This window comes from Cololabis saira, chromosome 4 (assembly GCF_033807715.1).
Source record: "Cololabis saira isolate AMF1-May2022 chromosome 4, fColSai1.1, whole genome shotgun sequence".
Classification (NCBI taxonomy): domain Eukaryota; kingdom Metazoa; phylum Chordata; class Actinopteri; order Beloniformes; family Belonidae; genus Cololabis; species Cololabis saira.
Genome location: NC_084590.1, coordinates 30,938,557 through 30,953,354, shown reverse-complemented (window position 1 = coordinate 30,953,354; position 14,798 = coordinate 30,938,557). Strand labels below are relative to the sequence as shown.

The 14,798-nt window shown below is 42.2% G+C and overlaps 1 protein-coding gene across 1 annotated transcript; it reads right to left on the bottom strand.

The window, feature by feature from the left end:
• Window positions 1-431: 431 nt before the first annotated feature.
• bmp16 (bone morphogenetic protein 16) lies at window positions 432-10,786 on the bottom strand. The gene is made up of 3 exons (XM_061719397.1): window positions 10,284-10,786; window positions 4,329-4,696; window positions 432-2,975 (listed from the first exon to the last, which is right to left on the bottom strand). The coding sequence occupies exons 2-3, from the start codon at window positions 4,687-4,689 to the stop codon at window positions 1,900-1,902; spliced, it is 1,437 nt and encodes a 478-aa protein (XP_061575381.1). The 5' UTR covers window positions 4,690-4,696; window positions 10,284-10,786; the 3' UTR covers window positions 432-1,899.
• Between the last annotated feature and the right edge of the window lie 4,012 nt (window positions 10,787-14,798).

Below are 14,798 nucleotides of genomic sequence, written 5' to 3'. Positions count from 1 at the left end.
CTAGCTACTAGGTTCAAAATAAAACTAAAGCAAGCTAGCATGAAATCTCTACGTTTAATTTTACCTTTAATTATTACTTTATTACTTTTAAGATTTTTCTTTTCACATCTGGGATGAGACGTGTCTGTGTGGTGTTTATGGGTGGTAGTACGATAAGGTGATGCAGCGGTTCACACAGGTTTGTTTGAATTTGACCCTCAAACTCATAACTGTTTCAATGTACTGTAAGAATTTGAGGTTATTTCCTCAGCTGTAGTACTGTAAACCCAAACCTGCTTCGCTTTATGTGGAACCTTTGTTCTCCTTTGTCCTCCTGAACATGGTATGAATCAGTTTATACCAAGAAGAAGAAAAACATCTTTTTAAGTGCTTTTTACACATTTCGGTGCCAGAAAATCAAGTGGTTGATGGAAAAAAAGAAAAATTCAATGTCAGTTTTGCTGTTTGCTCTGTTTATTAGAGGTATACTGTCAAACATTTAACAAGCTTTTGCTTAAATGTTTCTATTTAGAGACAAAAATGCAACACTGAAAACGCTTACAAAGCTCAGCAGAGAACACTTTTAACGCCCCGGTTTGAAAGGCACTGAGGTCCCCAGTTATTATATCAGTCTGTCTTTTTTTTTTCTTGATTTGTGCAGACACAACTACAGCAAAGACACTTGTTGTTACACACTTCAGCAGCTACAATACACCGAGCCTTCAATTGATGTGTTAGTTGAGCTTCTAGAGGTAATACCACAGTTACACCTGCTATTGTATGTTGTACACCAAAATGTGTGAAGTGATAAGATAGGAAGTAACACAGACTGTATTCAATACACTGAACATTTGCATGGATGTAAAGCTATCTTAACTTATTTCTCGTGGACAGCAGCCTTTCCGTTTGCTCTGATGAGTTCAGGTATCTTAAATATTTTTTAAGATTAAATACACCACAATGCTGTTTTTTTAAATACATAATGTGTCTTTTAAGTTAGAATTCAGTGGGATTATGTATAATCACAACTGTTACATGAATTTACTTCATATCTGCAAAAGAAATTTACAAAAAGTCTCTTTCTTAAATAATAATGATAGTAGTACATTCAAATAATAGCATAATAATTCCTCAGCATTATTGTTTTAAATAGCTTGCAATGTAGTGGTCGCTTGTACGAGACAATCTGCTTTTAAATTAACTTCCATAAAACAGATTAACTCTTCTCTTGGTTCAAATACTGCAGAAACGATACCGTCACACAAAGTTTCGATGCCCATGCCGGTCGTCGCCATCAATCAGTAAGTCCACCAGAAAGATGCAGATTAAACTCCAAGTCAGCAGAGTTTAACGTGTATTTATAGACGACTACTTTGACGGTTTACCACTTTTTTTGCTTTCTACAAAAGTGAACTCCATTTGCCTGTAAGATAACTTCGTCAGAGCTTGATGAGCTTGATGGGAATGCTCGCCCTCTTTTTCCAACATAACAGAACAAGCAGATTGTAAATTGATGATATACACAGCTGCTTCATCAGCAAATGGGAGAAAGAAAGCTATTCCTGGCAGTTTACTTTTGTCAAGGATATTTCTGCTTTTGCATCTTTCTCTGCCCTGATGTCTAGTCATTTTTCCTGTTCAGTGACAGTCTTTGTTTCTGTTGCACTTTCATTTTTTTCTGTGTTTGGCCACTTACTCCTGATAATGATGAATTAGCTGCTTTATCCACTCCCTTATCTCCTTCCTCTGCACACATATTTCTTATGCTGCTACATTTGCCTCGATCAATCTCTGCTTGCAGTTTTTTCTGGCTGCTAGAGTCTTCTTTCCATTTGTCATTTCATGCGCCTGTTCATTTATATTCCCATGCCGTTCTTCTGCTTGTGCAGGAGTGTCTCTGTCTTTGAGCTGTCCGACCCTCTACCAGCAACCACAGCTCTCCACCACCATATCCTGATAGTTCTTCAGCACAACTCGGTCCTGAGGGTCAAGGTAGAGTAGGGCGATGGGGCTGAGGGAGGTGGGGACGCAGCAGGCCCGGGGCACAGCTGCATTCACAGAGTTTACCATAGTTTGAACCACGGCATGGCTGGAGGCATTCATGTGGTCAGCCAAAGGGTAACGGCACTCTCCCAGGCAAAAGAAGGCGTCGTAGCCGCTGGGAGCGATGATCCACTTGTGCCACCCTACATCTTTGAAATCTACGTACAGAGGATGACGACGGCACCTGCCACGGGAGAGGCGCTTCAGTTTTGCAGAATGACCACCATTTCTTTTCACCCTTCCACGGTCACTCCAGCTGACCCTTCCTTTATCACCCCCCCAGCCCTGCATTGCATACCCTATTTTTTTGGCCCTCCCCAAGCCTTGGTCTCTGTTGTGGCTCTTGCTGCTACTTCTGGCCCTTGTTTTTGATCCTTTTCTCCCTCTCATTCTTTGGCCATTTCCAGAGGTTTTCCTGGTATGTTTGATTAAAGGTTCTCCACGGCCATCGTGACTGTAAGTCACCAAGAGGGGTCTCTCTTGCGCCCAGCTGTGATCGTCCTGCCCCAGGGACCTGCAAACCCTTAGGTGTCCCTCTTTTTGTTTCCCTATCTTATCTTCAACTGCAGCGGAGGAGACGCTCTTTTCAGGGAGAGAGGTGTTGTTGTTCTCAGGTTTGACCTCCAGGAGGAAGTCCAGGCGGCCGCTCTCAGCATGGGTCTTGTGAAGGAGCTCTGCACTTAAGCTAAATGCCTCCCAGAAACCACTTGGTTTCTGCTTGTGGAGGCCATTGTTAAGTAATCGTGTCTCTAGAAGAGTAGGCTCAGGATCCTCTTGTTGTTTAGAGAGGTATAGGTTCAGTCTGTGGGGTCCAGGGCCCAGGGAAGCTCTGTCACTGCGGAGGAGTCGAAGCTCAGCAGAGAGCAACGTCTCATCCTGAGGGATGGAGGAGATATTGAAGGAGATGTGCACTCTTGTGTTATCCTTTGCTTTGGGATGGTCTTCAAGGGGCTCTGAGAAGAAGAGAGACAGGGAATACAGAAGTTTAGTGTGGTTTAATCTTTAGCTTTCCTTGGCAGCAAACATCGGACATTTGCAAGTTCCCAACACTCAAAAACAAATTTTCATTAATGCTTGCTATTTTGGAGATTTGACCTTCATTGTAGCACAGAAAATGCATGATGTGACATTACTGCCAGTAACATTTCGGTATGGGGTTTTTATAGTCTTTATAGACTATATATAGTCTTTTTAAAGACTTATTAAAGCAGTCGACACCATAGCTAAACATTTCTTCTTCTTCTTCACCAATGACAGTCTCACTGCTTCAAACTATCATAATCTGATATGTAACCAGTCCTCAAGATCAAACCATTAGTGCAAGTACATCAAGGGCCATTTTTTATCTGACTTCTTTTGTCTCAGAGTATAAGTCTTTTTATTGATTAGATGTATAATCAATCCTTAGAAAAAGACTTTAAACTTAAATTCAGGCAAGAGTAAAGGTAAGACTACAGGACTGAATGTTATGTGCTATAGTATAGGAATGTCTCTATTAGCGGGGGTAGTTTTTCCAGGGCGTTGATGCATGTCGACATAACCAGGAATGGTAAAAGGGGCTTTCAGGAACCTTTGTGGGGCGGGAAACATTCCTGTAGTAGGAGAGGTACTCAGATCGGCCTAGAGGAACTACCTGGCAGGGGGCATTTGCTCATCAGGATTTATAAATCGTGTGAACACAACTATTTGAACCATTTGGACCAGAAACATTTTTCTACAAGTACATATGATGAAGATGGAGATTACAGAAAAAGCAATAGATGGACGACGAGTAGGCTCGGGCCTTGTAGGTGTATAAGGCCGATGAAACTGTCTGGGTTTTTTCTTTTAATCTTAATCACTACCACCGCAAGGCACATTTATTTGGTTCTTCTTCTCTGTCCTCTTATGCTGCATTCTTCAGTAGCAAGATGTGAAGTACAAATAATCCTCATTCAAGCCCAAAGTCCTTTGTGGAGCATGTGTATCTAAACATGTTTTACCCAGACACTCTACATGACAAATGGCTGCATCCCCACCCGAGCATAAACTGGCTTGTCAACATACTTTAAATAGGACCATAGTTTAATGCTTGAAAACATGCAGTAATAATTAAGGAAAAATCTGTAGGCTACGCGTTATTTCTGCAGTATACAATTATTTTGATCTTAGATTTCTTTTTACCCCCAAAGGAGTCACCAATGGTGGCCATAAGACAAAATGGAGGAGAAAGGTCCTGCAAAGACTTTGTTCTTCAAAGCAGCAGTGTTTCAGTAGTTATTATATTTTCCAATAGGAGGACCGTCATGATGTGTTGGTAAGCTTACCGCTGTGGTGAAAGCTGCGTACAGTGTTGGCCTGGTGAATGTGCTGGCTTGGGAAACTAAATGAGAGGTCTTCCACTAGATGGTACTGCTGCTGATGAAAGCGGTAAAGATCGAGGAGATACTTTGGCACCGGCACCCCAGGCCTTGGGTCGGGCCGAGACTGCAGGCCCAGCCGGCTCAAGAGGAGGGTCTGGATGCTCTGAGCCAGACTGGGATCCAGGAGGGACGGGGTGGGTGAGGAGGGGGAAGGTGCTGGGGACACCTTGCCATGATCAGTCTCGCTGGTGTTTCCACCTTGGCGACCAAACGAGGCTTGAGGTAGCAGCAAGAACATGAGGAGCAGGAGGTTAGCAGGGAGCATGATGGACCTGGAGAGAGGATGTGGTGAAGAAAAGAAGAGCAGAAGAAAGAAAGGATGGACAAAAATCAGAAGCCATCTAAACATCAAGGGAAAAACAATCTGTGATGGCACATATAGGTTGATCTCCTTTAGTCTTTGCATTTTAAATATAGAGGTTCACATGCAATTTATTCATATAATGGTAAAGTAAATCATGTGACATAGTATCACGATATATAGTATTGAGTATTGAGGAATCTGCAAAAGAGATATCCCCTATGAGACGCTCTTGAACTGTATATCACACACATGTCTTCTCCTTCCTGGACACACTAATTTCTCATTAGCGTTCTACCATCATGTGGCATATGTTTAAGAAATTTACAGTTCACTTTACATTACAAAGTTGTTTGCTGGTTATTCCTGGTGGTTGAAACAGTGGTTATTTGTTTTTTCTTAGCTAATTTATGGACAGCTTTGTACCCGAAAGACCTGTATATCTCACTGGGCGTCTAAACAGGAGTAATTGACTAGCCTCTAGCTGTACTCTGAACGTGTTTTGTGTTTTTTAGTGAAAGGTATCGGGGTCTTGTGCACCAACATTTCCAGCGGACCACCCTGGTTGTGGACTCCAGTGACATGTAGGAGTTGTAGAGGCTTGCCATGAGGACAGAAGACCAAATGTTTGTCTCCTTTCTCTTCTTCAAATCAACAGAGATTCAAGGTACTAAAACATTCAGTTGATTTCCACAGCTTAGTCTGATTACGCCTTTTTTTTTTTTTTTACGTGTACAGAATATAGAAAGAGGTACTTAATGATCTGAATTCTTAGGCACCGAATTGATCTAATAGCATGTAAAAAAACATGTTACATTTTGAAGGCAGACGGTTTCATAGTAGAGTCCGGTCCAGGATTTCTTTGAAATGAGAAGACTGCTTTATATTTCGAGAATGGACAAAAAGCAAATAATCTGGTATAATCTGCAAGATTATGATAGAATGACAAAACTGAATTTCATTAAACTTGCCAGACACATTCATGGTGGGCAAAGACAAAATCTGTTCTTCAAATCTTTCCCAGCCAGCCAGCCAGCCTTGGATGAAATGCACTTTCATGTTGCTGCTTTAGTGTTAGGTCATTTGTATTAAATTGATAAAAGAAATAATAATTATTGCACATTGATTTTTCTACTAGCAGCATGTAGATGCACCTTTATGAGAATGAAAACAAAGATAGAAACATACATTATCAGGGGGAAACTGAGAAGCCTTGCTTCAGATTAAAGAAAAGAGAAGTCAGTCTTGAATTGTATGGAAATCCCGGCTATGCCCAGATGTTATTTAGTGATATACAGTATGTTGCCATCAATTAAAAGTGACTTTGTTCAGATCTAATCTTAAATCATGAGTCAAAGTTTGACAGTGTCAGTAAAGTTGACACTGACAGTCTGACACATTATTATATAATTTCCTGTAGAGACTAGAATGAGGTACCAACACACTGACAGGTTTCAGTGTGAATCATTTTAGTACTCAAAATACATTTTATTTAATGACTAATGACAGAAGTTTGCAAGTGAAGTTATCTGTTTCTCAGTTACTTTTAAAGTTAGTTAATAATCACTATTCAAATGTAATTTTACCACAAACCAAAACAATTTAAAAAATCTGAACTCTTGTGCTGTTTCTTTTCAGATTCTTGTCAGGAAGGTATTTGGTTTACTCCAGTCCCACAGTTGTGGCAGTGGCCTTTGGTAAAGTGGGGAAGACCCTTATGTTCCCTTCAGTTCTTGGTAAAAACTTGCACATTTTTTCAATTTTTGAGTACAAATATTTCTTCACAGAAGAGGAGAACGGGGCTCCAAAACAGCAGATACCCCACCCCCAAAAAACAAAACTAAACGTAATTTGATTTCATTAGGTAAAACTGTAACCTAACAATATATCCAATTTGATATAAGATATTATTTTTTTAAAGTAATGACAGTAAAGACTGCACAAGAGATGGGGAGGCTTGTTCCAGAGGTTTCTGTGGAAAAACCGGCGGGGAACCCATCCGTCCTTAGGAGTGCTGGTCTACATAAAGATATGTTTAAATATCCATTGCCATGTCTTGTTTATAAGTTTAACATGAACTTGATTATCTACTGATTATTTCCACCGTTTTCTCCAAAGTAAAGATTATTTCCACCAATACAGAAATGTTTAGAATTGTGTTGTTTATGATGGCCCCTCCTCACCACAGAAATATCTTCATTCACTTAATAAAGATGTTTAAATGGTTAAAAACAAAATCATTTTCATTTGAACCTGGATCTGCATTGACTTTTGGATCTGACATCGTACCACTGTTGCTCTTTCAGCTCATCTTGACTTAGCTGATTGTTATTCGCCTTTCAGCTAAAGGCAAGGGATCATCTCCCTCCGTGACGATTCTGATTGTGGGAACTGCTTGATCACAGACCCGGGTCAAGAAAAGAATCCTCTGTTTTTGTAGTGAAGGTGTAAATAACTGAGGGAATAATTACAAGCTAGCGAGGTAAGAACCCTCCTGAAAGGGTCGAGGTTAGATGTTAAAGGGTTAGTGCAAAGGTGTGAAACTTTGAGAGAAGAAAGGAAAAAAAAACTATCTGAACCATAAATAAACAGCAGAAAATAAAAATGTACTCTCCCATCTTGATAGAAAAGCCACCTTCTCAGCTGCCTGTGGAAGCAGTTCAAGATTGATGTAATCTCTTTTCTCGTAAGATAGCTGTATCACTGTCTTTCTCGCCTCTATCTCTTTATCTTATCTCTGTAAGGGACAGATAATCAATTAAGGCCTCTAAGGAGCGATAACAGTGCTGTTTATGGCTGAGTGAACACATAATGACGCTGTAATGACAGCTAATCTTGCTACGCTGCCACAAAAGGGGTTTAAGAGAGGTCACAGGTGTGAAGGCGTGTATATTTTTATGCGTGTTCGGTCGTGTGAATGTGTGTGGTTATTGTGGTATGCGGTTTAAAGGTCAGGCCTGGGAAATCCAGCCAATTCCAAGCGTGGGATTGTCGCGAGCTATCCATTAAACTCCTGCGTCCCCACCCAGGAGTGTTTCACCTGAGGCAGCGCAGCAGAGGACAATTACAGATGAGACGCTGTGCTGCACGGCCTCTCCCATATACTGTGGAGCTTGTAAAGCAGATTAAGCACAACAACACCACCTCTCTCCTGTACTTTCCTCACCTACAAAACAGCCCAGGCGATTCTGAGGTACAAAGGTTCGGCCGTCACACTGAAGGGTGTGTTGCAGCCTGCATGAGGCAGAGAAACAGAGGAAAAGAGGGAAGGTGGGCAGCTTGCCCTTCAACAAGTTGGCATGTACGGTGCAACCACCCTTCTGTCCCTCTGAGTTCTGGTTGCAGAGCTGGTTTATGTGTCATTTAAATGAGGGTCCCTCCCACTCTGATGTCAATTCATTCCACTTGGCCAGAAAAACTGACATTTTTATGATAACGCCCACACAGTTCCTCCTTTTATCTATCTTTTTTTTTATTCGTTTCCTGTCTGGCGTGAGTGGAGCTCGAACATGAAATATTGAAGGCTTTGGGAGGATCATGTGTATAATTTGGTCATAGATAAGGTTGAGGCGAATGTATGAAGGTCTGGGTGCAGTATTTGTGCATCCCTTCCCGGTACGCTAGCGTGCAACTCAGTCTATTAGACATATTAGATCTGGCCTGACCTCTGAGGAAGACAGCAGTGTGACCCTGTCGCGCGGCAGACGAGTGGCGTTGCTGCCTTGCCGTGTGCCTTTCTGAACTCGCTGATTAAAACCTCTAACCTCTGACGTCTGTCTCTCTTTTTATCTGTTTATTTCAAACTCTGCTCCCTTTCCCCTTCCTCCTTCCTCTTTGCATTCCTCGAACTTTGTCCTGTTGCTTTGTCCTCCTTGCTGCCATACGCATATCTGTACATGCGCTCGTTTCTCATTATTAACGTTCTTTAATTGCAATAGCGTTCCCCTCTGTAAAAGCGCCTCTTTGTTTTCCTCTTCTTCTTCCAAGTAAGGAATATTTGTTTTTGTTCTTTTCTCCATCACTTTCTCATTACGCTATCACACCGTTTTCCCTTCAACCCCCATTTAATGTGGCTCTCTTTTTCCTAGGTCTTTAATGAATGGTGTTTTTGCGGAAGAGTGCGGCAGACTGTTGCCGGGCCGGGGGGCTGGAGTGTCACCGCCTCTGGCTGATTTATCCACCGCCGCTGTCTTCATGTTACGCCTGGTCCCTAAACTTTCCCTTCCTGTTGTTCTTCCCGTGTTTCTTTTCCCAAATTCCTCCTTTCACTCTCCCTGATTCCCCCCCTCCGCCTTCTCCCAGCTCTCACTTATCTGTGCAGCCGTCCCATTCTTTCAGAACCCGATATGCGCAGCGTACATGCCACAGGGTTCATTTTTGCTCTCTGAACAAATACTTGGCGGGATAATAAAATATTATGTCAGCCTCACGAGTCAACGTACGGTGTTCATTGTTGCACATACACACCTGTGAAGGCTTCAGGATACATCTGTAGTCACCAGAGCCGTTTGTCCACAGCCAATGGACGATATAACTGAGGTAACAACTGCACCGTATCGCCCTTAAATTGTCAATAATGCATGAGTTTGAGCTGCAGAGCTAATATGTATGAGTGAAAATGTCTCTCTTCCTGGGATGTGACACATGAAATCAGTAGGAGAATATTTCAGGTGGGCCACTGGGAGATTTTATGTGATTCTTTTAGTACGACAGTCTAATTGAAACCAGTTGGGTAGTTTAGCAGCGGCTCTGCGTGTGCAAACACATGCAGTCACACATGTTCATGAGGCGAGCGTGGACGACGCACTCTAACAGCCAGGAAAAGTGAACATGCATGCGGATATGTGTACCTGTGGAGGAGCAGGGTGGGATGAAAACATGACAGATCTGAATAAAAGCTGACTGGACCTGGTGAATCTGGGATCAACCTGACTCATCAGGCAGCACATCCACACAAACTCACTCAGAGACGCTGAAACAAAGCGCTTTGGCTTCAGTTTCATGTAAGTGGGTATGACAAGAGCGTCAAAGTTTCATCCTCATGTGGCTCTTCTGTTCAGCACAAGATGCTCAGAGGGCTCAGTAAGCCACAAGTGCATTGTGGTTTACAGGAAGCCCGCTGAGGCACAACCGGCCTCCGCCGGCTTCAGTTGAAATGCTGAATGTGGAAGCCACAACTGCTGAAAGCTCGGAGACTTCTCTCATACGTCTGACAGCTGAACCCATGTGAAACACAGAACAAAAACACACCTCTGCTTTTCACATTAAAGCTCCTATATGTTAACTCCTGGGGGCCGGTTCATGCTGCGTACGCCGAAGCAGTGGTGTGTTGGGCTCTTTGAACTCATAATGGGCACATTATTCTCAGACATGCTGCTTACTGAAAGAGATTTTGATTGAGCAACACAACCTGCCAGCAGCGCACGTATGTGCGTGCTGTCCCCAGAGTGACTAATGGTTTCAGCAGCAGAATTCCTGCGGCCCGCTGCTTGACAGTCTGATGTGTGTGTGTGTGTGTGTGTGCGCATCTTAGAGAGGGCTGGGGATGTAGTACTCACGTCCAGGTGTGGTGGGATGTATGCAGAGTCCATGGTTTATCCTTGAGCTCCAGTGTTTCGATCCCGTGGCTCGTTCTCTTGCTCCTTTGGATAGAATGAACAAGGTGGACTATTTACCTTTCTCTGTCTCTTTTTTACTCCTCTCAGAGTTTCTCCTCTCAGACTTTGCATTTCTCTCCTATGTCTCCTATGTGACTACGGGTAACGCTGCTGCTTGCTCCATGTTTTTTCTTTTCCTCCCTGCTCCCTCGCTCAGCTGCTCATCCTGTTGTCACTGTCAGATAAGCAAACTCTTAAAAAACATCCACCGGCTCCCCCTTTTGTCTGCTTGACCTCTCAATGTAAGCTCCACCCTTTCTCTTTCTCTTTCGCCTGCGCTTCCAGCCCTGGTTGTTTGAAACAAGCTGGTCGTGCCAGTAGAAACTGCAGGTGTGAAGTGAGTTGAGTGTCTGTCTGAACTGTGTCACCGGCAACAACTCCCTCTTGTTTCTCAACCTCCTCACTATATCTCTCTCCTTTCCTCTCCACTCTGTTCCTCCCTTTTGTATCTCCTCCCACTTTCCTCTCTCTCTCTCTCTCTCTCTCTCTCTCTCTCTCTCTCTCTCTCTCTCTCTCTCTCTTGCAGACACACACTTCTACACACTTTTTCCTCTTACACACAGTGTCCAGCTGGTAAACTTAGTTCAACTCTAATTGACTTTCCTGGCCACTCAGATCTCCTAAAGTAGTGATGTCACCAAGACTGGCCCCCAGTACGTTTGCAAACTCTGATCTACGTCCCGTTCACACGCACAAACACACACCTGTTCGCAGGTGATCTAATGCAACACAGACACGGTGAAAATGAAACCAAACATTACCCACACACATGCAAACAATCTTGGTTGAGGCAGTCTAGAGAGTTTTGTCTGTCTTCCAAACTCACCTGCTGCATTTCATTGGCAACATTTTACTTTTCAGTCAACATGCTTGCTTGGACATTATAAATACCCATGACACTTAATAAGAGCAGGCCGATTCAATCCCGAGACAGAGGTATGAATGGATGACTCATGAGAGCTGCCATGAAGTCACCACAGTTGAGTTTTGTGATTGGATGGAAGTAAACGTTGATGTAAAAGACAAAAAGAAAAAAGGAAAAAGCAGGCTGTACGTCTTCATGCCGGGTTGAAGCAAGGTGCATCCGTCCTTCCCATGCAGGGCGGGTGGCGTGATGAATTTGTATTCATGGGGTGAGCCCATGAGAAAACGTCTCTTTAGGATCACATATTAGATCTCATCTGGAGAATCACTCACTAACGTCCCTCTGCTCCTCCTCTCTGTCCCTTCCACTCTCTCTTCCAGTCCACTCTCGTACAAACACACAAAATACTCCGCCACAGACCTCATTCATCCAAGGGCTGAGTAACTGTCCCACTGCAGAGCAACTTTACACAAAAGTACACACTGGCATTTACTCTGGTAGAACCCACACACACCCTCACAGACACTTTCATCAAGGGCTTTTAATGCATTTGTAAATTTGAATAACTTTTGATACGTGGAGAAATTACACAATTTGAGATATTTATCAAAGTGGCCATTTGTACATTGTTATGCAGCTGGAATTAAAGCGGTCGACCTCCAGAATGGACCTTGTTGGACAAACATTGTGTAATCAAATGTCAGTCCTTGAATGAAGCTCTGACAAATTACCAACTGGAGCCGAATTTTGTACGTTAAACTTCAAGTCAGCTGCTAGTCAGTTACTTGCTTAATTAAGAACAAATCAAGTTAGCTTTTCAAGTACACATCTTGACTTGAATACACTGACACAATCTGTGTCGCCCATGTATGCAAAAAAGGTTATTTTAAAGTCCTTTTACTGATAGATTTATTTTGCAAAGCAATGCCAAGCTAAATGATTGATTAAAGAGCTCAAACAACAAACAAAAAGTTTATTTCTTGCGTAGAACACATGAAACCAAAAAAAGGAAACATAAATATGATTGAAGCACGATCTCCTAGACCAGTGAAAGCAACACCAGTGAGTCTTTCAAACCTCCCTCATCCACAGAGGAGACGCTCATTGAAAGCTCAAAATTAGGTGCCAAACTAGAATTGAAACTAAAGTTTCCAAACATATCAACCATGTCAGGTTAGAATTAGGGAAAACATGAAAAAAGTCTAATAAGATATAAAAATGTCTGATTAAATGCTGAATTACTGAGTGGACATTAAGGTTTCCAGCCTGGTGCCTCTGCTCCAGCTTCACTAAGTGCCTTCCCAAAATGAGCAGTAATCCCAGCCTCCAGGTTTCCCATCCTCTGGAAAAGCTCTCGACTGGCTGTCCCGCTGACTTCCGACGGGGGAGGAGAGAACCTTTTAAAGTAATACCTCACCGCCCTCTTAACAAGCCGTCCATCCTGCATCCCGGCATTCCCACCTCCGTACTGCTCCATCCCTCCGTGGACAGTAAGCGCGGCCTCATCAGGTGAGGAGGAGGGTATTTGGATTTGTTTCCTGTACTGCTATGGCTTTCTTTAAAGAAATTGTCGCACATAATAACTCATAGATCCACATTGTCATCAGTCTTTCCATGGTGGAAGGAGGGAGAGTAGTAAACCAGGATGAGGAGGTGACAGAGCCTCATGGCAACAGGGGCAACAGTTGTAAACACACGCAAACGTTTAAGTCTGCACTTATGAAGATGTGCAATTATCCAACCTGAAACTAATCCAGAACAGAGCGGGAGTTGGGTTGAGAACATGTTTAGTCAATATTTGCCCTGTTCTTCTACCTGGCTTAGCACAAGCAGATGTTCAGTCGCACGAGAAATGAAGTTGATGGGATTCAACTTATGACAAAACAAATGGAAGGTATCTTATTGTAGCTGGTGATATTTCAACAAACAGACTTAGCAGGAGAACGCACAACACTGAGAGCAGGAGACAAGGCTTCCTGAAACCAAGTGAATATATAGAAACCAATAAGTAGAAACTTATAGGTTAACATTAATAAAGTCCCTTGTGCTATTTTAAATTGATTTTACCAGCAGGACTTTGTCTCTGCATCTGTATTCTGCACCCTGGGGCATATTGGGATGTGTGAAGTGAACACCAACTCAAAAACAGCCCTGTGTCAACCGTGGGATTGGCTGGGGCTGAGAACGTGTTATTCAATGAGCCTCTCAGATTTGCAGGGTACTGTTACAGACCTGACAGATGGGATTGCTTGCAGCTTCCTCCGTGACCCTGAACAGGATGAAGCAGGTATAGAAACTGGGTGGATGAGAGTTACAGACACAGCAGAGAAGAACTGTCAGACTTTCCCATCTTTATCGCCACCCACAAATTCAACTTCAAACAAATGCTGTATTTGCTTGGAAAGGGGAAGTCAAAACTGTTTTATTTTGTAATTGTTGTTGTGCTTTGCTGTTAACAACATATTCTCACCAGTTATGTTGTCCTCTTAGCTTAAAGAAAAGATGAATGAGCAAATAATGCTCCAGCAGAACTTTTTCCAATTTTTTGCATCCCAGATCTGAGGAAATCAAAGTTCTGCAACGTTCTAATATTTTTATTTTTTTTTTACTTAAAAGTTGGGAATCTGATATTAGTACATTTTTAACATTTTGAAGACAGACTTAGCATATCAAGGGATCTAACAGGTTATCAAAGCTGTGCGTTATCAGTATAAACATAAAAAAGAAATGGCATGTCACTGGATAATAAGTCGGAAAGGAAGCATTCAAAATGCTTGAATGAAAGAAACTTTTCAGCCATTTGTACAATCTAAAATTAGATGGGAAAATGATTTGGGTAATGTGCAAAAAAGGCATCATATGCATACTGAATTTAAGATACATGCTGATTCAATGTAATTTCCTACACCAAATCTATCTTACCCTGTCTAAACTGCATTCTTGTAGGACTAGCCTGTTGCCTCTTTGCTTCAGATGTGGCACAGAAAAGGGCATCTTTTTTCACTACACTTGGCAGTGCATCAACTCTGCAGTTTTTGGCAGGGAGTTTGTGATGCTGTATCCAAAATCCACTGATTTTCTAAATGCATCCTGTAATATGCTTTTTGAGTAACCTCTCAAAGTTGAAATTTGAAATCATTACACCGTCAAACTTGTACAAGTCTTGTTGGATAATTCAAAAAAATGTATAAGACTTAAATGGAAATCCAATCGCCCACTGTTGGATTGTGGTTCTTAGAAGGGTCTCAGAAATGTATTCTCCTGGAAAAGATCATCTACTCATCAAAGGATAAATTACACATATTATTTAGCTGACAGCAGCTTTTTATTACGTTGACGGAGAATCTCCCAATAGAAATGCGTGGATGAATATCATTAACTGGATCTCAGTTACTCAGTTACATTCATGCTGCTTCTACGTATGTGTATAGTTTATATTGTATCACTTGTTCTTCCTGAAATACATTTATTTCACTTTCTCTCTGCTTGTCGTTTATATGTATTACTCGAGCATGGCATTAGGTATAATGTTTGTGGTTGACTGTTTGGCC

What these genes read in the sequence shown, in the direction of transcription:
- bmp16 (XM_061719397.1), bottom strand. Translation starts at nt 4,689, where the DNA reads ATGCTCCCTGCTAACCTCCTGCTCCTCATGTTCTTGCTGCTACCTCAA. An exon ending in ACGCAGCTTTCACCACAGCG is followed by an intron (nt 2,976 to 4,328) that starts GTAAGCTTACCA and finishes TCTTCTTCTCAG; the next exon opens with AGCCCCTTGAAGACCATCCC.